The sequence below is a fragment of the Sturnus vulgaris genome, chromosome 3 (genome assembly GCF_052056855.1).
Source record: "Sturnus vulgaris isolate bStuVul1 chromosome 3, bStuVul1.hap1, whole genome shotgun sequence".
NCBI lineage: Eukaryota > Metazoa > Chordata > Aves > Passeriformes > Sturnidae > Sturnus > Sturnus vulgaris.
This window is the reverse complement of record NC_142245.1, coordinates 81,437,301-81,463,987: the sequence shown is the minus strand read 5'-3', so window position 1 is coordinate 81,463,987 and position 26,687 is coordinate 81,437,301. Positions and strand designations below refer to the sequence as shown.

The following is a 26,687-nucleotide window of genomic DNA, read 5'->3' as shown; positions in this document are numbered from 1 at the left end:
ACATACCAAACCCTTTGCCCTTTTCCTTCCAAACTTAGTAGATTATCATTAGTAGAATTAGTAGAATTCTTCATTTCAGCTATCCATGTTCCATCAGTTGGATATGATTTCTGAATTTTTCCAGCCCTAAATCTTGTACTTCTTTTTTTTTTAGCTTTATGAGCCATACTTCCCATTAAAACACTAAGTCTGTATCATTCCATGTCTTCACTACTAGAAGGTCTGATATATTTCCAAATTAAAACGTACAAATTACTAAATTTTTATTTCCCCACAGCAAGTTTCACAGTTCCACTGGCTCTCCCAGGAACTCAGGTATAAAGACACTCTTTGTTATTATTTCTCACATGCCTCTAAAGGCAAATAAGCTAATTTCCCCATTGTGTAGAGTGTGCAATCCTCCCACACGTGCCCAAACAGCTTGCAGAATAGTCAGAAGCTTGGCTAAACATTTTTCATCCAAAAACAATTTGCAAACTCAACAGGGTGGCAGAAATCTTTTGTACATCAGCTTCAACTAGACAAACATTGTGAAGAAAAACACAGACCAACTCGCCTTTCCAAGAGAGAGTCTTCAGAATGCAAAATTAAGCAAAAAGTCTGGAAAGCTTTCTCTGCTTGACCCAGACTGTGAAACAGAAATCTGATTTCTGAATTTCAGAGAAGTGCCTAAATTCCCATCCCAGCTTTTTTTAATATATTAAAACTGAAAAAAATTCCTCCGGGCTCCCAGTTAAAGAATGATTTGAATAAGTATGAAACTTAAAATCTTAGGTGGAATTGTGCCTCCCTGGGACTACCCTGATGTAGACCTATAGACAGAGATGTCTGTCTCGCTCACTTTTCTCTCCACTTCCACAAAGATGTAAAGAAATAAGATTAGAATATTTTAGAAAGTCAAGCAGGTGTAAAAGCTGAATTTTCTTGCTAAATAAAACTTGCTGAATTAATCACTAATTCAGAACAAACTGTAATATATTACTTACAGCCATTCAGAAGTTGTTAGTTTAACTCTCTGAAGCGAAACATGAATAAAGCTCAAAATTAAAATTACTTTGCAAATGAAGGTGACATCATTACACTTTAAGTATTTTATTTTTCCCTTCACCAACACACTGTAGCATTCATGTCTAAGTAGCATATTACTTTTCAGAAATAATTTTGCCTGTGTATTCACATTATCATAAATATTCTAGCAGCAAAATCAAAATAATAATTCTGTACCTCTTCTAGATACTGCAGCAAAAACTGGCAAGAGTTTTATCTGGTATCTGTCAAAGTAATTGTCTCTTTTATAAGGTCTTCTTGCTTTGATATAATCACTTCAAACTTTGTAGTCAAGCTATTCTGTAGTCAACTATTTCTGAAATTATTTTTTTCATTTCCATTTTGAGTTTGTCTAGTTATTAAAAATGACCTCAAGAAAACCTGAAAAATCAATAATAAATTTATATATCTGGGATATGAATTCACAGGAAGTGCAAACTAGTTTTTTAACAACAGGAAATCTTCAGACAATTTTGAAGAGCCCATACAAGTTCTCTCACGCTTCCCACCAGATTGAGCACACAAGGCTGGAAAGAAGAACTGCCAAGCCTCAGGAGCTTCTGTCAGGAACATTACGGTAGGACTCAGAAACAGCAATCTCATTTCTAAAATCCCATTGCTGAATTTTTCCATGCCAGTAGGCTTCTGATATTCCATGTCCTGTGCATGGATACTGCATGTTTCACTGTCAAATCCAGAGTAAATAACTCAATCCCTTTCCAACTCCCCTAATTTTTCTTCCTAAATTGATTTTCTCTTTTCAAAGAGCTTCCACAAGCTTTTATTAAGCAATGTCGGTTTTCTCATTTTATAAAACTCAAAATTTAAAAAAGTGAATGCTCAAAATTATGCTCAAAATGAAAAATGCTCAAAAAACTGATGCTCAAAATGAAAAAAAAAATCTTTGGTCTCTTTATTTTTTAAATTCTGAAACACTTTGCAGCCAGACTGAATCAGTCTAATTCCTTCAAGGAGGTAGTTTAGACGGGCAGTGATTTTATGAAAGTTCAAGAGAAACAGGCATCACATTACTTAGTTTGAAAAGTGCTAAACCAGCCATGGGTCTGCCTTGAAATGTACATAGGCTCTGATACTCGTTTTGCTACTTCTGCATTTTTCATGTCTGTGAGCATTTAAATCTCTAGTCAACACAAAAACTCAGAACTCAAAAGCAGCTCCATTGCTAGGACCACTGCTTGAGTTTATTCACCGATCTTTGATGCTGAAATTTAATGTGGAATATTTAAAACAATTATTACAGTGTTTCAGGAGTATGTACAAACCTCTAGCCTGGGAAGTCTCACAAGCAGAGACAATTAATTTAGCAACACATCTCTGATGAAAAGCTTGGCCAGCTATATACTCAGAGTTCAGAATTCCTTTACAGCTCAATGCATTCTGCTTAACAAACGTTACAGTTTGACATGAAATAGCCCCAAAAAGTTCCTTTATGGTCCTGTTTGGAACAACGCATGAAGAAGCCCGTGGTGGACACAAAAGAATGAAACCTTCAGCAAGTGAAAAGAACAGTGGTCACGTCTGAGCCCTGAGTGGCAAACCATTGTGCACCCGCTCCCTTTCCAAAGGCCACTGAAGAATGAATAAGCTGCTTAAGCACATTATCCCCTTATTCAGGTCAACACCATGCAAACCAGGACCATGGTGCTTGTTTTTTTTAGAGGGTTCACACATCTTGAGAGATTAACATTTGCTACCAACTATTTCATGGCTTTCAAAATAATTACAAAAAAAAAAAGTTCTGTCGTACAATCCAGTATGTCAAACTGACATGATGATTAGGTGCTTTTCCTCAATGACTTGGGTTTCTTTTGTTACCCAGCTTGTTGTCAAAGCTTAAACTTTGTTTTGTTCTTTTGGAAATCAAATATCCCTCAAAACATAACTCTCCTTTTTCCAGGTTGGTGGGTTTGTTATGCATATCCCATGATAGTGAAAAAGTTGATGCCAGCTTATTTTTAGACATGTTTATTCTAAGACTAAAAAAAAAAAGTTCTGAAACATTTGAGTTTGAATGTGGTACATTAAAGCTATAATAGAAATAGTGTTTTCTAAGAATAAAGGCCTATTTGAAGTTCTGGTAGTGGAAATATCATGTATATTATTCAGAATTAGCTGTGCGAAATAAAGTTCTTTGAAGCACCACCTGAGCACATTAAAACTGTAATGACCTTTGGGGTTTTAAGAAAAAGACAAACCGTTTATGCCATCTTACTTAAAGAGATCAGCAAACCATCAAAGTTCAAGCAAGGCTGAGCTGTGCACCTGGCTCTAATTTAGCTACAAAAGCCAAACTAGTGAGAAACAGAAAACTGCACACTTAAATATTTCATCAGTTGAGCACAAATACTCTGAAATGTCATTTACTCCCAAACTTGGCATTGAGATGTTTCTTTGGAACAAATACATACTTTAGTGAACAGCTTCATGGAAAATTTTAGGGGAACATCTGCAAGACCCCGAGCCTTTCCAAAGGCAAAGATGGAGGACAGAGAGTTCAGAACCAATTAGTGCTACTTAGTGTTTGGTGTACAGTAATGCTTCAGAGTAGCAACTAACCCCACACCATTAAAATGCCAAAACCCTCCAGCAGTTCTACAATGAGAAATGATTTGCACTAGAGCCACAGTTACAGAGCTAAAAGAGAACTGTATTTGTATGGGACATCTGAAGCTTTGGGACAAAGACATGCCACATGCCAGAGATTAAACACATTTCAGAGCATGATTCGTCTAACAGAGCACACAGTTATCAAGAACACAAGGGGGAGGCCGCTGCTTTTTCAAGTCTTAATACTTCCTGACATTAATACACTCTAAATTCTTTTTGTAACTTTCTTGTCTCAGTTTTAACAGGTTGGGGAAGGTCTGGTGAGCACAGGAGGGTTTCTGTTCACCCGGAGAGTTGCATATTCCAAACTCTTATTTTTGTTCCACAAGATTGAAATTTCACTTGATATGAAACTTTTTCCAATAAAAACAGTTAGCCAGTAAGGAACATGCCAATGTTTTGGACTTAACTTCAGCTTCCATCAATACTCCTTACCCAGTAATCAATCTGCATTCATTTAAACTTTCAGTTTGTAAACACTAACATGCTGATTCATGATTTTCTGTCCTTCAAGAACTGCTTACAGCTGCAAAGTATTTTTCGCCACATTAAAAAGAGTGCATAAGATTTCAATTTATATTAGACTAGAAAGCCTTTCTCTTCTTTGAATAAGCTTGTTTTGAAGTCTGAAATACAGGATGATACCCTTAAAATGTGTAACAAATTCTATGTTTACAAATGCTAAGTGAATTTTGGATGAGTTGAATGCTACTAATTGGGTTTGAGGGTGTAGAATACTTTGCAAAAATAAGTTGCATAGTCAAAGATTTTAAGATTTTTTCTGAAATTTTGTTTTCTTTGAATTACACTAGCCATATGACATACTCACTAAGAAGAGATCACAGCTCCTCCTATATAAACCAGACCTTTGTCAAGACATTTACAAATGTTAGCAAGGGGCCTCTTGCACAAGAAAAAAAGAGCCTTATTCTCTGTTTCTCCCTAAAAGAAGGAGATCTCATCTTTGGGAGTCTCAGCTAACACTTTATCTAGACATCCCCAAGACAGACACTGGCATACAGAGCAGTAACTCTCTTTGTCCCTCAGTTTCCTCCATGGGCTCCTCCATAGGACAGGATGCCACAAAAGAGCCCAAAATAGGAGGCCAAAAATGGGTATCACAATGGGTCATTCTAGCTATAAAAAAGGAGGAAAAACCCCCCACACTGGACATGAGTTTTAACAGTCAAGCCCGCTGTGCTCACCTTGCCAAAACCTGTCAGTTCTTTAGAGATAAAGATACAGCCATACTATAATTACTATTTTCCCACCTGTAATCCTAAAAACATCACTGAAAATTGTCCCTTATCTGTTCAGACAAAATTCTAGACCTTCAATAGTCAAGAGTTTAAAAGATAATACATTCATAGTGCTCCTTTGTCATCAATCTGGAATGCAGTGCTTGGAAGGAACAACTTCTGTGGAATAAAATTATTAGCAAAGAGTATTATGAATTTTTGAGACAGTTCAAAATACAAAAATTTATTAAAACTCTGATGAAGCAATATCCTAATGCAACAGAAAAGTAGTTATGATGTTTAAAAACTCTGCTTTAAAAAATTTAAGGTTGTGCTAAAATATATAGAGAATATATTCTCTTTCATATATGTATTATGATACTATAGATTTACACGCCCAGACTCGACTTTTTAAATTATTTCTCCTTAAAAACAGGCTTCATTTATTCAACCTAACTTGTTCTTTAATTTCATAAGGTTATTAAAGTGTCAATGTGATCTTTACATCCTGGGCTTGCTTCTGCTCAGGGAACTTAGTCATTTCTTAACCTGAAGAGGAATTACCAGTTGTAGCTTTGAATGCTCACTGAACCCTGTTGCTTGTATTCTAGTGATTTCCCACGCATGCAGACAGCCTCACCCAGCTGAAAAACTGTCAGCTCCAGCGAACTTTAACAACAAAATAAAAATCCCTCTAATGGCTGGAAAGAATGCTTCATGAAGGAATCCTGTAACACGCTATGAAATTAGCCCATCCCCGAGCAAGACTGCACAAAGCCAGGCTGTGCCAAGGACATTCTGTGGGATGTTTCCACTGCATGGATGTGGCACTGAATAAAGGCCCCAGTGTGTGAGTGCTGTGGGCAGACAGTGGCTGTGTGCCCAGGGGCACGAGCCTCCAGCCCCCTCGCTCAGCACCATCTGCCTGCATCCCTCCCTCCCTCCCTGCCACGGCTACCAGAAGGGCTCTTCCACAAGCCAAACACATTCCAGTGAGCGAGCACGCAAAGCTAAAGAGCACCCAGCCCCCTGAAGGTAACATTTCCAAACACACCTGAGACATACAAATGTCTGAGCCCTCATTAGCAAGGGAGCACCGAGTGCAAAATCCAAAGACAGAAAGTTGCAGCAGCAAAGGGCAAGATGCACTTGATTTTTCAGATTTTTCAAGGGGCTGCTGTCTCTTCCAAGTCAGACAAGGCATTTGTGTTTGGGACATGACTCACTTGTGTCCACCAGGCAGTTTGTGGAACCAAGTGACAGATGATGAGCTCAAAGGTTGTTGACAGTGCAGGGGCAGAGAGCAGTGTTGCCTTTTAGTGCAAGTCTCTAGACACACCTGAGTCACCCTCATAGCTAAACTCCAAAGTGCTGAGAATTATAAAATATTTTATAGCAATTATACTTTTATAGGAAGTTTATCTTATGATTTTTAAGTGTAATTCAAGATTTATGAGCACTTTAAACACACAATACCAGTTACAGCCAGGGGTCGATTAATGATGCATATGCCCAAGAAGTTCCTTTCAAAACAATCTGGAATTCAAAATGACACCTGAACCTCTTTACTTGGTGGGCTCTGAAAACTGCAAGTAATACACACTACAGCTAGGCTACCCATATATTGCCATACTTGATACTGAATAAAAAAACTACAAATTTTTAAAGCAATAATACATCTGACATCAGATGAATTATATCTTTTTCAGAGCAATTTGGTTCTTGTTCCACCTGCTCATCTTTCCAGTACACAAAATATTTGAGATTAACACAAAAATAATAAAGCTTTTTCTATAAGTTATCATTTATATTAAAAAAAATTCTAGCAGTAAATCTCCTTGGACAATCTGGCAAAAACTGCTCTGTGTACCTTGATCTTTATGGCAGTTTCCAATCAGGAAAGACCTAGGAAGAGATGAGTAGTGAAATATACCTCAAGTACAACTTTGCTAGCCAACAGGTAAAGCAAAAATATAATGGCACTTCTCTGAAATTTAAATGCCATTGGAGCCTTTTTCAGGTCAAACAGCTCACACTGATGACTTTCAACCAGTTTAACTTCTAAAAACTATTAAAAGTACATTTCAGAGAATGGCCATCACAAGTCACGTGCTGTTCATAAGGACAAAAGAAGGCATTTTCCTGAGAACTGGATTCGATGTTGCTATGAAAGTACAGCAATTGAAAAAAGAAAAAAACTGCCTTCAAAGCTAACAAGTTAGCTTGAAATTTTTTCATACTAGAAAACGAAAAACTAAAATGTTTTTCAATACTAAACATACTATTATTCCAACATCTTCTGTTACAGACTTAGCTTCAAAACAAAGATAATAAATTCCTTGTTAGACTGGTCTTTAAAGCACCAGAGTTCTCCTAGTAACATGCTTCTGTATCACCACCATAGGGATTCATCAGCTCCTTCTTTTAAATCTACATTTACTTATGCACCAAGTAGCAACTTGTAGTAGCCACAAGCAACTCATAACTAAGGTACATGATTACCAGGATGAAGGAGAAATTATTTCTATCTTGGAAAAATACTGAGGAAAACTACAGAAGGATCCATTTTCTGTGTTAATTGTGCCAATCTGAAAATTTTTTTTTTACAGGGCACTTTCACCACAGATGGAATACAGAAGCTTCTCTACAGAACAGGTTCTCAAGCATTAGAACAGGCTGCCCAGGGAAATGATTGAGTTCTCATCCCTGGAAATATTTAAAAGTACATATGGCACTTCAGAACATGGTTTAGTGGTGGATTTGGCAGTGCTGGGTTAACACTGGGACCTAATGATATTATAGGTATTTTCAAACCTAAATGATTCTATGACTCAACCTGCTACCAGAACCATATCTAGCAGAGTTAGTAAGGAGAACAGGGAGGGTAATTCATTGTGTATTTTAAGAATACAAAACATAACAAAACTGCAGGATAGACACTCTACATTATGCTTAATAGTCTGAGAGAACTCTCCTGATGTTAACATCTGTCTGCAGGGATAGGGACAATGCCAATTCCACAAATGCCTGTAATTTGAGTTGGAACTTGGAAGACACTCAGAACCATGGTTTTGGAGGAACATTTCATCAGACACAATTTTAGCATGCATAACTCTTTTACACAGTAAAACTGAAAACAAATGGTTGTCTGCATGCCAGTGGCATTTCTTGCTTATTGAGAAAACAATAGTCTTGAAGAATCCAACATCATTTAGGACTTCAGCACATTGTGCTGCATGTAATCACTAATATTTTACCATACTAACAATAGTCAGAAAAAAAAGAAATCTGAGAAATCTCATGTAATTCATATAATTTTCAGAAGAAATCTCACAAAAAATCTCCTGAAACTCCTGATATCTACTTTCTATAAAAACTTTTACTGAATCACAGAAAAGGCTCAGATGAACCATTAAGCTGCCTACACAACTGACCTCCCACAAGCACCACAGAGTTAATGACTACAATTTCTTCTTCATGAACCCCAGCTGCTACATGGCTAAAATCTGAGTCACGTGTTCTGTCACACATCAAGAAACATGTTACAATACCCTACACTTTAAAATATAGCTGATGGATAATGGGAACTGGAAGCTATAGAAATAGATTACTGCAATTAAACTTTCAAAAATTTCTTGCTCTCAAAAAACGAGGGATGACGTGCTAAAACCTACTTGAAGTTCTAGCCATAAGTACTTAGAATAAATCACAGAAGATGGCCAAACAATAACCTTTAAGAAGAGCCCAAACAATACTCATGGCAGCCTATATAGTACCCTATAAAACAGGTCTAGCCTCAGTGAAACACTTGAAGAAGTTGGAGATATTAATCTTCCTTTTTTCCTGTAAAGTTAGCAGGAGTGTAGCTATCTCAATACATTACATTTTTAGCTTAATTAAGAGAGTGACAAGATACAGCTGCTTGGGGTGGCTCAAACACTTTAAATACATCTAACTTTTCTATATCATTTTGCAAAGCAACAAACACACAACATTCCCTTTATCGTCATGCACTTATATTTACAAATTTTGTTTAGGATAGGTAGCTGGAATGTCTCATTTTAAGGAATCATCCAGCTTTCAGAACCAGACAAAAATACATTAAAAAACCCCAAAACAAACCCAAACTCAAAAAGCAAACCACCAACAAAGTGAATCAGCAAAGAGCAAAGATTTATATTTTTTAAGATGATAGCAGTAAAGGCTTGTTATTAATGAGCAGTATTCAGAGGAATGTCATCTTAAGAAATTTCCTTCATCTGAAAAACAAGATAACATAAGCCTTAAAAAAACCTCCAAAGACCTTTTTCACTCATATTTAATATTATACTAATAAAGAGGATTTTGCTAATATTGTATTGTATCAGCTCACACATTATGACAGCAGAGTGTCTCATATCCATCAGACAGGTAACTGAACAGAATTTTAACATACCAACAGATACCATTTACAGACCTGAAAATCTTGTTCTAGGTTACCAGTATATCTCATTTCTACACTAACAGCATTGATATTTTGTTCGGTTTCTTTTTTTCCATTCACATATAAGTATAAATCTCCACCACTTGTTGTGACCTCTCCTCAGTTTCATTAAACTTATGTCTATTTATTTCATTTACTTCCATAAGCTATTTCCACATGGTCCTTCCTTTGACCCTGACATCCCTGTCTCCTGTGCTGACATTCAGACATTTTCTTTACTAGAGCCAAAAGGGTTGGACCTCTTCCTACACCAACAAGTCACGTCAACTGTGTCCCCTGGACTGAAAAAAGTATGATGATATTTTGGTGCTGGCATCTCAACTATACGTCTGTCCTATTACTAGTGGGAAAAAAAAAAGAAAAAGTCATTCTGTGCACAAAATAGATTTGCTATTGCAGGGCCAACATTTGTGAGAGCACCTTTACAATTCAAGCATGACAAGCTTTGTCCCAGATGCTAGGCTGTCTTTCGTGGATCCATAAATAATACATATTTTCCCACCTTCTGTGATAATAGCTATATTTATGCCCATTCCTTCTCTTGTCTTCCCCGCTGCCTGTGAAATTGCTGAGGAGGTTGACAGCAGTTACTGTGAAAGCCAACGAAAACAAACACTATCTGTTGCTGTCTTCTGAGCATAAAGAATTGGAAATGTCCAATGAATCTTCAAACAGTCTGCCATCAATTTAGTCTATGGATATTCATGCAAGCTATCCAAAATAAGCATTTCCAGATATCAATTTCTGCCCTCTTTCATAGATCCCCTTGCTCTGAAAAGTGAAGTAAGAAATTAAATGGACAGAACTGCCTGCAACATCAGTACACAGCTCATTCTTTCAGTGTCAGCTGAAACTGAGACTTAAATCCTGTGTCACCATCTATATTCTTTCTTTCAAAACCCTTCCCTTTTCAACTTCTCAGATCTTAAAAATCACTACCAACATTGTTTGGTAAACGTGAAAGTCTGAGGCACCACCTAGTTCTGTCACATTTTCCATGGTCTAACGAAGTAGAACATTTCACAAAAGAAATAATAATAAATATCAAGTTCCACAATAATAAATTAACAGCCTCAGGAAAAGAATACCATATATTCCTAGCCAAAATGACAAAGTTTAAAGGATGACAATGGATCAAGAGTAGAAGACAATTGCTGAAGTCTTCTCACACGCTAAGCAGCGGAATGCCATTTCTCAAAGTGCAGTAGACTAGCACTTCTCAAAGATAACATGAGTTTGCTTAATAAGAGGTAGATGTAAGTTCAAAACCAAGTTTCAATATCTGTAAAAGTCCTGAGTCACAAAAATAAACTAAATATTTAAAAATTCAGGCCCATTTATATTTGAGTTTTATTGGTGAAAGCACTGGTGCTCATAGCTGCTGATGCATGCCTAACAAAGTATGAGAAAAGCAGCTAAATGAAAATAATAGGGGAGATGCAATATGTTCCCCTGGGAACACTATGGTAAAGAATAGCAAATTATCTTCTACATTTGCAAATAAGTCAAAAATTTTAACCACTCGAAATACTGTGGGAAATGCTGTTCCCCTCTGGGCACAATTACTTCATAAAAGGGGTAGGCAATGTTTTGTGTTTTAGCTCTCTTAATATATCATTAGTAGAATGCATCCCCCAAGAAGCAGAAAACATTTGCACACAGCCTTCTTGAAGGTTTAATATAGCCATGGAAATACACAGTAAGACAGAAGATACAGAAGAAACAGTAATTTAAAAATTGCAGAAGTCTAGGGAGAAAATAGAAGACAAACTCAAAGAGGCTGTCTTTAGAAGACTGAAACACACTGGAAATCTCAGTATCTTGGGTAAATCTAAATTTATTACTGCACTTACAAATTCTCAACTCATATGAGTTAAAACACTGAGTAAAAATAACTTATGAAATTTTCAAGTTGTGAATGTATTACCAGACATATTGTAGTTATTCAACAAGAGCATTAAAGAGCAAGAAAAGGAAAATGCTCAAAAATTACAGAAGAACATCAGTTGTTAGATAAATGTAAACCATTCAAACATGTCACCCACCAGTCCCTGCACTGAGGGAAAATGGTGAGTCTTATCTGTGCCATCCCTTCTCCAGAGCATTTTTAAGTCTGAAAGTGTAATATAGATGCTGGCACAGTTCCAGGTGTTCCTGCTATTTAAATAAAACTTGTTTAGGAGAGATTGATGATGCCATATTTATTTTAGATGTGGACCTTTTGAAACAGACTGGAAAGGTAACACTAAACTCCTCAATTTTATAACATGCATCTATAAAATCGGATATATGTGTCCATTCCCTCTTCTAACACAAACTCAGTCCACTTCAAATAACTGAATAGACTTAGAAGCAGACTACAGATTCTGACCAAAAAAAAAAAAAAAAATAGCGTGGGGTTTTTTTCTCCTTCACAATGGGCTAGACAGGACTTAAAGTTCAGATATTACTTTACTTTTTAATACTTCTGAACACTGAAGAGAGAATGGAAAAAATTCCTCATGACATTGACTCTACAAAAAGCAGTATCCAATCACATTGTTTTCTTGCCAACTCAAAGTTCAGAAAGGGGAAGAAAAAGGAATGGCCATCTATTTTCTCCTTTGCTCAAATGCTGCCTGGGAAGGCAATACAGCAGCAAGATCTAAGGGGGAAAAGTCCACTTGTAAAATGAAACTTTACTGGTAAAGCAAAGTGCAGTTATCTCCTACCAGACGGGCACAGACAGGCAGCAACCAAAAAATAAAAAACACACAGAAAATTTACTTCACTTTACTTCAATAGTTTTACAAATGTTCATGTGTGGAACTCAGCACCATTGGGCCACAGCATTACTTCTAAGCACCTTCCTTGGCCTGACTCCTTTGTGGAACATGCAAAAAAGCCTCTTTCCGTCAGCCAGGTTAATTTGGTCAAAAACATTTTAACACACCTAAACGAAAAGATGCACATCTGGAAACCTGTTTTGATCACACATAGTGTCATTTATATTGCAGAAATATGCAAAACAACTAGGGAACACCCTGGATAATATAACCTAGAAATTAGATTCTCATATATGCACCAGAAACAAAAATAGACTCTTTATATTGATGGGACCAACCTCCATTCATAGAATTTAGGAAATGCTACTGCTATTTTACAGTAAAATTGTCACTGAAATGTCTCCGGTTCTAACAATTATCATTCAAGGGGAAGGCAACAGGACCTTTGTAAAATCAGAAAGTATATCATTCCTATTAAATACTTACTACACTTTTTTAAAGTGTAAAAGTGCCACCACTCTACATATGAATGCAAATTGTGACTGTCTTTTATTTAGAAATCCCTGCAGCTGTGCAAAATTTAAATTATTTACTTGACACTTTTATAAGTGTTTATAACTTTTTATAAGATTGATAAGCTATGAAATTGCAGGTTGCCTTTATAATCAGTCTTCTACTGTCCAGGTTTCTATTTTGGTTGAAATATGAATAATAAAAGCAGGTTTGTTTCTATTTTCTCAAGAGCTTTCATTTGCACATTTATTTATGTGTAGGTACTCCTCAAGAATATGAATCTTGGAAAGTTGGTACTAATTCTTCGAAGAATTGGAAATGATTTGGGGAAATATAAAAAGCTAACTAGAATAAAGTGAAAAACTGGGCTTGAATATGCACCTCAGCTTTTCTGTATTGCATATTCCAGCACAGATGCCTGTCATTCCTCCAGAGGAGTTGGAACTGCCAGCCCAGGCATGCTCATTGACCTATTTAGGGCAACTGTGAGAACCATCACATTCCTGCACTTCAATATTTTAGTAAGTTAAGAGAAAAAAATATTCCAAAGCAAGCATGCAGGAAACAACTTGAAATAGCAACCCACAAGTCCCTGAACTGTCGCAGATGAAGACGTAGCTGCTGTAGCAGCTGTCCTGCATATTTCTTTTGTGCACTTTTCAGTGCTTAAATCATAGAATCATAGAATTACTTAGGTTGGAAAATACCTTTAAGATAATGAGTCCAGCTGTTAACCCAGCACTGCCAAGTCCAGCACTAAACTGTCTCTAAGCACCACAGCTTCATAGCTTTTAAATACCTCCAGGGATGGGGACTCTACCACTTCATGGGCAGTCTGTTCCAATGTTTAATAACCCTTTCTGAGGAGAAATTGTTCCTAATATCCCATCTAAAACTCACCTGGTGCAGATTGAGGCCATTTTATTTCATCCTATCTCTTATTACTTTGGAGAAGAGACCAACAGTTATACAAATAAAAAACAATTCGGACACTCATATTTTAAAAGTAAACTGGATTCATCTGCACATTAAGGGCATATATAGTGACCTATCAGCTTTTTAGCTATGTCTACACAGGGCAAGAGAATGTGTGTCCAGTTTCCTTGCAGCCACTGCAGCTGGAATGACTTGTGGCCCCTGGGAATCCACATGGCACTGTGCTGGTGCTCAGAGCACCACAGTTTCTTCTGCTAGGAACTGCCTGTGTAAGAAGTCCTTTCAATTCAAGCTGTCCTGGCTCTTCCACACTGTGTGAAGATACTGCTTGAAAGAGCTGAATGCTTTCTACCCGAACTGAAATTTATGGTAAATGGTTTCAATTAAAGCAAACACACAAGCTTTCCAAATCTCCCACAACTGACCATTGCCAGTATTGAATTTACACATGTGATCAGTTTTGAATTGGTCTGGCAGCCTTGAACTCGTCAAAGATTCTTTTCTAAGGTATCAAATAAACACAGTTCTCATTCCTCTGCTAAGCATCCAGTATTAGATTAAAATTTTTATGGCCAAAAGAAACCCTTTCACCATTGGTTTGACTTCTATATAATATAAGGCATCAGTTTTGCTAGATTTCATTACTCCTCTGTCTGGATAATAGTACTTTAACTAAACCATGTCTCTTTTGTGACCCTTGAACAATAAAATATTGCTTCCAAGTCACTGATAAAGATATTAAACATTGCAGCGCTGAAAAACATCCCCTGAGATATCATAAACCCACAAGTATTTTATTATTCCTCACAGAAATACATATTTTAAATTGCATTTTCTGCAATAACACAGGAGGCCTGCTTTGTTTTTTCATTAGCCTAGTTTCTTAAAAGAAACAGTAAGAATTCAAATGTCTTCCAAAGGTACAAAATAAGTCCATCAAAAATCTGTAAACTCTCGTTAGACCAGGATCATTGCATTTGCAATAAGAGCCTTAACTTTAATCTAATCTTCCTGCTCTTTTCGATTCATTCCAGATACACCTAAGAAAAAACTATTACTTCCTCCACACCCAGCTCAGCATGGTACAGAGAAAGTTTTTACCACTTTTTCTTTTTTAAAGAACTGACAAAGCATTATTTGGACATTCTGATTTAAGGATCTTGACAAACTTTTAAAGCTTTTTCAACATATTGATTTGTTGTTAATAAAATGGGAAAATAGAACTTCTTGCCAAGATAGATATAACTTACATTTAACAAGTATCTACCACATTTATAGGGACTATCTAATACTTCCATATGTACCATCACTAACAAAAAGCATCAGGAAAAACAGAAAACCTCATTCTTAATTAATTAATAATTATTAATAATTAATTAATTATTATTTTAATTAAGTTACTTTGTTTTAATGTCTTTTGCTTTTTTACTGCCTATAGTGTTTGACCTTGGTTTCTATTACTAGGCTTTGCTGTTTGGTTGGTTTTATTAAACTGCCAGTTTTCACATCCCTATAAGCAAGACTGATTTTTAGCCAACAAGGCTTGTCTCAATATTGTTTATTTCATGAGAGTTTATTCACATCTTTTAAGCAGAAAACAATCATCACTCAAATTCTGATGTTTAAATGTTTCCCTTTCATCCAGCTTGATTATTTCCATCACCCTTAAACCATCCCTCTTCCAGTGCTGAACATGTGTTTCAGGTAGATCTCCACTAAACTGCAGCTGTGTGTATCTTGAAAATTATCTTTTTCCTTCTACAGGCTATTCCTTTAATCACTGCAAGGTCATTTAACATATATCTCTGCAATATTAGATGAACACTCAGGATCCAGAGATCATACCACCTCAGGATTTCCAACAACACTTTCATATCAGCACTCAGACTAATGCCTAAGTATGTTTTAATTGTATTGAAACTCCACCTAAGAAGTACTATCCTCACACCTAAAATATACACAGCTATTGGTAAGGCGTAACTTTTAGTGAGATTGCCATGGTTTGTAGTAAATAACTAGCAGTACCCCAAATAATATTTTAAATGCTTTGAATAAAAATTCCGAAGTAATCACTCTCCTTGTCAATACCTTACAAAACAGGCCTATTATTTTTGACAGCAGTCAACTCTGCTTCTTTTGGACACTCAGTCCCACACCAACTACATGGAACCATTTATTAGCTTGGTACATGGGACTTTCTACTAGGTCAATTTTTTACCCATAAATAAGCAGTTTCCATTTCTCTTGCTTATTATCTAGGCAATTGTATAAAAATGCTCTACTTGCTTCTCTTGTCTTTCCTTGATTTTATGAGTAACAGGATAATATCCTAGCTAAAAATACTCTGCTAAAACTAATAGTAACAAGGACTTTAATAACCATCTCAAATTGAGTGAGTTGCTCCTCAAAGCATTTTGAGTTCTGTACACAACAAAACAATACAGGATGAGAGCTAGCGAAGTTGGGGGTTTTTTGAAATCTGCTTTAGAGTAAGAATTAATCTTTCTGGAGAATTTGCAGGTTGTGCACCTCTGCATTATAGCTGCCAAAAGTACATTTTTAAAACTTCCTTTGAAGCAGGGAGGCCCCCACAGAATGGGAGAAGGAACTAATCTAAATGGAAAACATCTGCACATTTCAAAAAACATGTTCAGCATAATTATTATTTATATGTGCACAAGTTGTGAGAGTGATTTCTATTGTATCTTACTATGGAAAATCCTGACTAGACTAAGAAAATACAGCCTAAAAATACACTTATTTGTTCAAGAGGTTTAGCTTTTAGGATAAGGAATTGCAATGCAATTCCACGCCAACTTCGCCTAATACAATCAGCTTAGCTAGCAAAATGTAAATGCTTTTTGGTCATTTCAGTTCTCTATAGTGACTCATCAACTGGTTACCTGAACATAAGTGTTAAGGAGGGAACAGGGATGTGCTACTGGGTGAGAGGAAGGGTGCTGAGGGAAGAAATTGAGAGGAGTGGTGTCCCAGGATCCCTGACTTTGACTAAAGAAGCCTGGGAACTCTATCCAAGCTCCCATTAATGAATGCTATCAGGCCCATATCATGTAATCATTTAAGGGGTAGAGCAACAAGGTCACACCTGTTCATATCTCAAGCGCAAAATTCAGAGGTCTCATTCCCTATGGCCCTAAGATAAGAAGCCATATCCCAAAATGAAAAAAAAAACCAAAAGGCATCCTCCTGATCAGAATGTATTTCAGAGCATCAACAAACTTCAGGTCACACAAATTTTATGCACATTGTAATACTTAGTGTGCCACTCCTTCATATACGTTGAACTCAATGCCTAGTCACAAGAACAGAGACAAGAAAGTTGGGCTACTAGCATGGATAAGCCCGTTTTGATGTTGCTATGTGTGTATATGTAGATGTTTGATATCTTTCAAGTAAAAAATATGCTACAAAAATTAAAATTACAGTGAAACACAAGCATAAAAGCAAAATGAAAAGCCTACTGAAGTATCAGAAGTAGCTGATGTAATTAACTGCCTAGAAACATTCAATAATAGATTACAAAACTGGCTCAACTGCTCAAACCAAAAATAAAAATATTTTATAGCTTGAGACTTGTATGTGATTTGATATGGCTACTCACTACAGTGTTCAGATACATCTCACAAGAAAGCCTGTCTGCTCCTAGAAGGGGGTTCTGGTAGGACAGGGAGAGAAGGGAGCAGACATTTCTTGTTCAGTAATGCTTTCATCATACATTGTCTAAATGACCCCACTGGGGCAGGCGTGAGGGTGTGTGCATAAAGCTGAAGATGCACACACCCAACCCAACAATCCAGAAGCCCCAGCTAAATTTACTGGTGCTGGAATGCTTTGTTTAGCTATAATACACATAAACCTCTGATACGTTTATCATGCATAAAGTTTAACACTTGTATCATTTATAATACATCTTTACTTCTACAAAGGCTAAATACATTGTAGGTGGCTTTCTTTTTAATTTGACATCATTCAGAGTCTTCAAGTATTCAGATATTCTTTCAGCCAAAAAAATGGGAAGATCAAGGTCAAGTAGTTAACCAGTAATCCCAAGAGTACTGGAAAGAAGAGATTTTCAACAAGTTTAAATCTCTGAGTTTCACACAAATGGGAAGCCAAGTTAAAGAGGGCAAGGTCCACCTACTTGAAGCACTAGAACCTCACTTGGGGAAAATTTATAGCACTACAGTGCATTTTATAATTAAGGGAACATACTACTGAAGTACATAGACACACCTTGCCAGCACAGATCAGACTACAGCCTCAAGTAGTTCACCAAAACGAGGGGCATAGTTATTCTGAATCTGAATTCAGAATTCACATTGGAAATCACTGCAGAGAAATTCTGTGACAGAAGTGGAGAAAGAATCCTGCCTTAAATTATATTTTTAACTCTATGATCCTCCTTTTCTTGAGACCAAATTTTCTACACCACATTTTAACATGTACAGTATATGCAGCACATTTTTAGAGACAAGTGTCCTTAATTACTTAAACCTTACAAAATAGTGTACACTGCATATTAAGATGAGTATATCGACACTGTATATTGGATGAGACATTTTCCTTACATCTTTTTAATCTGCACAGAATCAAAGTCAGTATTGTAACAAAAGCCCTTCACTACATCTCAGAAAAGGATTTACCTCATTATCCGTTCCCACATCCAACATCACTGGTAGACACTCATGAGGTTTTACTCCTCCACATGCTGTATAAAGTGCCAGTTTACCAACAGGAATGCCCATTCCATAACAGCCAAGGTCTCCAAGCCCAAGAATACGTTCACCATCAGTCACCACAATAGCCTGGAGGAAGAAATGAAGGCACAGTAAAAATCACTTCCTTGCTTGTATGTACTAAGTATTCCATTATTTTCTTACCATCATTTTTTATTTTACATGTAAAAGCTGTAACAGGTGCAAACAAATCAACAGTACAACAAAAGCAAAAAATTGTTTTATTATATTTTACTGTGGTTTTGTTACACTATTTTAGACTCTTGCTTCACTGTAAGTGGGACTTTCATATAAAACTTTTAAGAATACACAAGAGAGGTATTTAGTATTACATTACAAGAGAACTGGCATTGTTCCCTCTCACATTTTTCTGTCAACATTATGAAAACAGAATAGGAAGGGAAAGGAAGTTATCCACAAAAAAAGAAGAACCACGAACTCCTGGGTTTTGTCAAGTCTGTTTTCAGCAGAACCAGAGCCAGTCACTCCTACTGGCCTTTGTCAGGGCTGTCTACAACCACCTGGTTCTCACCCCTCAAAGATGTATGTCTTCTTCCCTTGAGTAAATAACACACTCCATCATACTTATACATATCAGGAAGCATGTGCTCTCATTGACTTAGTAAACCCCAAAAACTGTCTATATTAATAAGAAATGCTTTTCATAATAAAGAAGTACTCAGTAAGGCAAACAGCTGACAACACAATTTCCTTGTCATATTCACTAGCAAGCCATTTTAGTTTGAAATTTAATTTTTTATTTTAGAGAGAGATCATGAAGTACTGTAAGTGGAGAACTATTAACTCAGATTCTGGAATAGGGTTGCCAAGAGACCAAGAGTAAAGGCCTTGGTGAGGTCTTGGAAATACTCAAAACTCAAAGGCTGGACATAGCCCTGAGTAACCTGTCCTGGCTGACTTTGAGCAGGAGTATGGCCTGAATGAGTGACTTCCTACCTCAACTACTTTTTGATTTCCTGAAATGCAGAAAAAGCATTCAGGGGTGACTTTTTTTCCCATAATATTCAACGTAATTGACCAATTAATCAGTAAAGGACGCCTATAGCTAAAAAAGCAAGTGTTTAAATGCCTCAAACTCTGGCTGCAACAGAATTCTTTCTGTTGAAAAATTAATTAAGAAATCACCAAAATCTAAACTGATAAAAAGCTTATAAAAATATCTTAACCAATTCATCTTGGTTACAAAACAGCATCAACTTTGTTATGCAACTAAAACTGAACTTACCTTGATGACACTTTCTGGCCAGGATTTAAGCATTGTAGCAATGTGACCCCGGTCGTGGATAGAAATAAAAAGGCCTCTGTAAATAAAAAAATACTTTTCATATAAACAATAGTTAAATAATAATAAATCAACTTAATACAAATAAAGTATAATTGAATAAAATAATACATTAAATCTATGTAAATGTGTTCTCAACATACATAAATTCAGTTTGATAATAAGAACTTAATTTTATATGAATAGGTAAATTAATCATCTGCATTTAGAAGTCAGAGAACAAGTAACTCAGTAAAGCTTTGCTGAGCAGAGAGAACCTGTAAGAGTCCTTTCTGAAACCAACTCACTCAGCACTTGATCTGTTCAAATGTTTATCAGTTGTCCCCAACTACAAAATGAGTTCGTCTTATGACAGTGGTCACTACTGCCCCAGCAGTCCTAACATTCACAAACAAGAATAGGCCAAAGCTTTAAGCTATGAACAAAATCTGAAATAAGCCAGATATTATCATTACATAAAATAAATCAGGAGCATTCATGTTTTTAGAAAACAGTCTCCCTATTTCATTAGATTGCCATTTAGAGTTACAAAAGTGGGAAATTTTCTTGTTGCCAGTGAAAGAACATCCTCAATACTGAACAGAGCAAATTTTTACTCCAAAGAATGTTTGAAAATTGGCCTTTAGTTCCACCAGTATGGAATTTTAAAACAAAATAATAGAAAAGTGTAATTCTCAATTAATTTTCTGTTTATTACCTAAGCAAAATCGATATACTATCTTATTCTCCTATTCAGCATTTAATTCTTCTTTTATTTTACCTGACAGGTAGATATACATTCAGATCCACTCAGAGTTTATTTAATTCTATTTCTTATCTACCTTTTTTCTGTGAGATAGTGGAAAAATGCCACCTCTCAAAGTTTAAGTGAATGCACTTAAATGCAATCTCTCAAAATCCACAAAGAAATCATCAATGAAGAAGCCTCTGCCAAAGATGCCTTCTTGTAATTACATTTTGCATTAAGTATAAGGCATTGTCTTCTAGAATTATTCTAAAGCATGCCCCATTGCCTATTTTAAAAAATTTAAATTAAAAATCTGAGAAAATTATTGAAAAAATAATTTAAATCTACCAGAATATGACCTCATATTCATACAAGTGGGTCTTATAGGTCTAAATAAAACTAATAAATCAGGAAATGTTTGTCAGATATGACTGCACATATACCAAGTCAAGCAAAAAAATCTCCTGCAGTGTATACTAACCAAGACAGCAAAATTAGTCAGAACATTATATTTAATTTCATACGTTTAAATATTTCAAACACATTAGAGGATATGTTTATATATAAATTACCATGTGATTTATATTTTTATATTGAATTTATTATTTAATATTTAAGTGTCTTCTTTCCCTCTTTGATGTCAAAAACATCCAACTGAAATTCTTTATTATTTAGGACAAAAAGCAATGTAAGCCATGCTGTGATTAACCAAATTATTTCATTTTATGCATTTTCCCCTAAAACTAAAAATCCTCTCATCCTAGCACTTCCAATTCATTCTCTGTGTCCATTTCCCATGCTCAGAACTAACACACTAGGCAGGACATAAATGCATCTCGCTTGTTTCTTAATAAGTAGCATCTGCCATCAAATTAATTTCTCGATCCCAGTGGAAGTAACAGGTCTTCAGGGAAAGGAGGGTTAATTTTACAGCACTTTTGAAATGTTCTGGTATTCTGGTATGTACTGCACACAAGCATATCTATTTGTGAGCCAGCTACCTGAGAAAAGATGCCCCTTAACAGTGAAATGTCATAAAACTGCAAATAAAAATACATGATGCTTCCTTTCTCATGTATTGTACCATGCATCATTTTATAAAACAGCCTGTAAACCTGTAAATCATAAAGCACATCTTATCAAAATTGCTAGCCTTAAGAGACAGCTGTGACAGATGAGTGTGTGAAAGCAAGCACAGAGTGCTGGAAGAAAGTGATCTTGTGGGATCATTCCTCTCCTTGTCTCCATTCTCCAATTTACACCAACCTAACAGATTCGTGTTAAATGAAGCAAGATTTTGTATTGATTTTCTAAAGAGTCAGAGCCCAGCCCAGTGTGCCTAAATGACCTCTTCCTTGCAAGCAAGGGACAGAGGTCACTATGGAATAAATTCCCCAGCAGAGGAAAATAAAGGTAGGATGGCTGCTCCAGAAGGAATTTTGTTAGAACATTTGTAAGGACCTTTGAATAAGTATTGAGAGCGTATTTCAGAAATCTGTTCAAGCAGGATCAGATTCAAGCCACAATGGAAAACAGAAGCTGAAGTGTAAATAGTGATGTCAAAAGCATTTCACTCCCCTCTTTTTCCCTTTTCCTCCATTATTTCAGTAGTTTAGTAAAACATTTCTGGACACACTGACCTGACTAAGAATATGTTCCTAAATTTAAGGCAACAGAATAAGACAGATGATTTTTTTTTATTCATCTGGATCTCTTTTCTTCATCCTTCATTTCCTTAACTAAAACACTTTCCTTCTTGCATTCTCTGCAATTAGGTACACCAAGTTGGAAAGAGGAACCCTGACTAGCAAAGGTGTCAGCCACAAGACTACTCAGCTGGTATTAGTGGAACTGAATTCACTGGCAAGTCTACATGCAGGCAGCCATCAAAAGGTAGCACTACATGTGTTTTCTTTTCCATGCTATAGCCAGGGAAAGTACCAACTGCATAAGGTTATTATAAGTGGGATAGGACTGAGAAGCTGAAAAGATACCCATCAATTTGGCTACTTAGCCGACATTACAGTTATTTTGGGGCTGTCATAGCACAGCTACAAGAAGAATGAAGCATGGGGCAAGCCAGATGATTTACACTGGATTCAGTTCTACATGGATTTCAATCCAGAAATATGACTGAATCATCCATTTGAGTATAACATTAATAATAAAAATAAGCACAATCATGCCAGTGATGCACATCCTGCTGTGCTGGACGAGGAAGAGATGGCCTGCAGGACGTGCACCTGCCTGACAAAGCACTTCAGGATGGGGCTGCTAAAGCAAATGGACAAGTAATACATATAATCACATGGAGAAAGAAGCAAGATACAGGGAAAATATTATGGAGAAGAATACACTGTTTATTTTTTCAGTATGCACATATTCACATTTCTAAGAAGAAAAGCAATTAATGGGGAATTAGGATAAAGTTCTCTTGCACACACTTTCAGATCAGTCCAGCTTGGCAAGCTCACTGAAAAAGCAACTGTAGCTTTTAAAATACAATGTAGTCCTTTCTATTTTAATGGATATCTTGGTTATACATACTATCTTTTCTTGCAAGGCAACAAAGTCAATCACCAAAACTGTGAGTTAGAACTGTTCTGAAGCTTGCAGCCTCAGATCAGTCTTCTAATTAGTGTGTTCATTTTGAACACAATGCAGTGCAGATTGTCTTGCCTATGCACGTATGATAGAACAACTTGCCTAAGCACATATGCAGAAGTGCTCATCTAGAATCAGTTTTGCCCCAGTGAGCCCTCAGCTCAGCACTGGTTGACACCAGCCCAGCCAATGCAAACACTGCTAGTGACACCCATTTCAGCTAGCCAGAAAATGTATGAAACCATAGCAGAGGAATAATTAGGCAAAGAAGTAATTTACACCTCTTTTCTTATCACACCAGCAGTAAGACTGAAGAGTAAGAGGGAGAGCCCACAGGAGGACATCAAGATCCACTCAACAAAGGGTGGATCTATTTTGGGTCACTGAGCTCACTACACTGTAGCATATTTCACCAGTCATGTGGAGGTCATTCTATAGCACATGATTTGAGTCTGTTTTATTAAAATTTTGATCTATGAGAACAAAGTCAACAGACTTAAATGGAGCATTTGTTTATTATGTTTGAGGAAGGAATGATCTACCAGCAATGTATTTGTCTATTTTCTATTAAAGAACAGTTTAGGAAAATGTGTCATTGTAACAGAATAATCCTTTCTTTCCTCTTCTTATAACAACAGGAGGTAATCTTAACATGTCTCATAAAATGCCAAACATGTTTAATAAAAAAGTTCAGACTTTTCTCACAACCCTATAACCCTACATATTCAAGACTGTTATTTGAATTATGAACTGTACACAGAGTTACAGTAGAGGTGACTTCACTTCCCCAGGCAGCCTAAACCAACAAGCTCAATAATAATAACAAAACAAAAAAAAAGAAGCAACAAAAAAACCAAAACAAAAAAAAAATCTCAGGGGCCAGACACAGTTTATTTCTGAGCTTAGACTCTCCCAAACTTCTGTACTTGGCAAGAAAGAGGTAAACTACTTCCCTGGTCCCTGTTAAAATTCCTTCTTATTTTTAAAATCATGAAAAGAAATACAATACAAACTTTGTACTAGGAACTAAGAGTACCTATATCCTGGCAGAGAACATTATACTCTTTTTTCACCATATTTCCCATTGTGACTGTTTAATGTGGTCTCATATCTTCCTATAAGACGTGCTCGAAGTTTTCATTACATCTTACCACAGCAGGTTCCTTTGCATTGCAAGGTCATTGAGGCCTAATAAATACAAGAGATGGGCTGATTGAAGAAATGCAGCTGTTGACAGCGTTGTTTATTTTCTTTACCTTTCCCTTTGTACAGAGATGAATTTCATTACTTTGCAATACACAGGTATGTTTTTCAACATACAAAATAGTAGATGCTGAAATAGCAGCTGCTACTGACTGTCAGCCTGAATTCATCAGTGTTAAAGAAACCTGGGCTTTAGATTATCTAGATGTGGCCCATTCAAATAATATTTAAACAGAAAAGTTTGTAAGAAGCAAAATAAAGACTAAATCAAAAACAATAGGTACTGCTAAAATCTCTGAAAGTGTGGAGCTGTACATGAGCAAGATGTAGCTCATAAAAAAAGTAAATTCTAGCAACATGTTAATGACAATGAGGGTAAAATGCTAATCCTGAAAAGACATAAAAGTTTAAAAAATTATGTGTTATTTCATGCTTAGCATTTGGTTTTGTAAATGACTACTGATTATAAAATTTATTTTGTAGAAGATATCAAATATTCTGAAAGATAGATGCTAACATTTGCCAACTCCACTTTGCTATATGTAAAAGAATAATGAAACCCTCATATATTTTTACAGTGACTCAAAACCCCAGTTTGGCACAAGAGTGTAGGGAAATTATTAAAATACAGAAAAATAGTCTCTTCATAATCTCTGTAAATGGGAAATGCTTAACAGTCTATCTTCAGCTATAGGAGCAAGCCAGCATTTACTTTTATTTCAAGAATCTCTTCTGAAAAACACTGTTTCATGATAGTCTGGTTTGGAGAAATAAAAGGTACATAACTGTAGTGAAACAAATTTTCAGATGCTGGGAAAATCCTTTAGTACAAATGTTAAAACATTATTTAAAAAGAAATTATAGAAATTTAAAAAAAAATTAAAATATAACTGGGATAGATAGCTACTTAAGAATATATTTTTTCTGATGCAAGCCCCAGCAAGCTGCAGTGCTGGCAATGCTGCCAGAAGCAAATACATGATCCACACTACGCTCAAGCCTAAGATCTTCGACTGGAGTCCATAGCTCTGCCTTGTTTCTTTGACAATGGACACTTGTGTGCTTCAGAGGGACTCATCCAGGTGGCAGGCAGAAGAGCTGGTTCAAACAACCCCATGGGCTGCAGGAACTTCCACATAAAACTCCTCAGAAAACTGACTTCAGGTCTCAGCACATTCCCTCTTCCACCTCATGTGGGAGTAGGGAAGCAGAGAAGCAGGGACTGCTATTCCACAATTTGCAACCTAGAGAGTTATGTAACTTGCTGTAACAGTCCTGATACACCTGCGTGCAGGGGCCAGATCACACAGACATTGCCCCATCTGCCCTTTGCATCTGAAACAGGCTCCAGAGCTTGCATACAGCATATGTTTTCTAAATTGTAACACAACAAAGGAGGTGACAACAAAGGGAGTGGGGGAAAAAAAATTACAAGCTGCCCACAGCAGTACAGATTGAAGGCAAATGAAAAAGGAACAGAAACAAAACCTGCATCAGTCCCGTGTTACCTCTTTTCTCCAAAAGGTCTGGAGTTTTTCAGCCTCTTGAGATTCTTGCTATCAAAACATGTAATCTTTACATTATGAGTTTGAGCGTACACAGATTTTTGCAAAAAGCACCTTTTCTTTCCTTGAAATGTTTTGCTTTTACTGTGTAAAATGCACATTGGATAAACTCAGGCTCCAGAAGCGGGCAAAGAAGTCAAGGCTTTTGTACAATAAAAAGCAACCCAATGAAGTAATTTCTCAACTGCTCTCATTCAACTCAAAAGAAAATTACACTGTAAAAATAATTTGAGTAACAGCATTACAAGCCTTACACTGGAAAACTTTAAAACCAATTTTACGTGGTACCAAGATTAATTATAGCTTGACACTTCACTAATAATCAAAAAATCTCTAGTTAATTTTGGAAACCATAATGTTCATCTCAAACTATACTAAAAATACTGCATAATAAAAACTTCATGGACTTAGTCATTGCAGAGGTTTTGCATTATTCATAAAATACTCTTTACTGTATATCTAACAGATATCTAACTTTTTTTTCATTTAGTGCCTCACCTTCTCTACTTATACAGCATTTTGTGGTATGAATGTTCAAACTAATGATGCATCCTTTTCATAAAGAAAAAGACTAAATCAATATTTTTATAGTCACTTCTTAAAACATGAATTTGTTGATTTTACTATATTCCTAACACATCACTAATCTAGACAATCAGCTTTTACATATTGTTGGCTAACCACACAGCAGCAATTCAATGGGATGTGTTTGTTTGCAAAGGAAAAGGCAGACTCTGCAAAATACTATGGTTTAAGCACCAGAGCTCTTTTGCTCCAGAAGCTACTTAAATTCCTCTGACAGTTGCTCAATAAATAACTTAATTACTTACACTCTAATGGGCACAAATAGAACTATTTGAAGACTGTGAATGAGAGAATGGTTTATCAGAGTAAGACTCATTTATTTTTAAGACAAAA

The 26,687-nt window shown here is 36.2% G+C and overlaps 1 protein-coding gene across 2 annotated transcripts in view; it reads right to left on the bottom strand.

Moving 5' to 3' along the window:
* Positions 1-26,687, bottom strand: part of ME1 (malic enzyme 1) — a 150,680-nt gene that overhangs the window by 66,462 nt on the left and 57,531 nt on the right. For both annotated transcript variants that reach the window (XM_014877783.2, XM_088162101.1), the window contains exons 4-5: positions 19,614-19,689; positions 18,275-18,436 (exon numbers count right to left, since the gene is read on the bottom strand). In XM_014877783.2, coding sequence (XP_014733269.1) covers positions 18,275-18,436; positions 19,614-19,689 — 238 coding nt within the window. The remainder of the gene's footprint in view (positions 1-18,274; positions 18,437-19,613; positions 19,690-26,687) is intronic.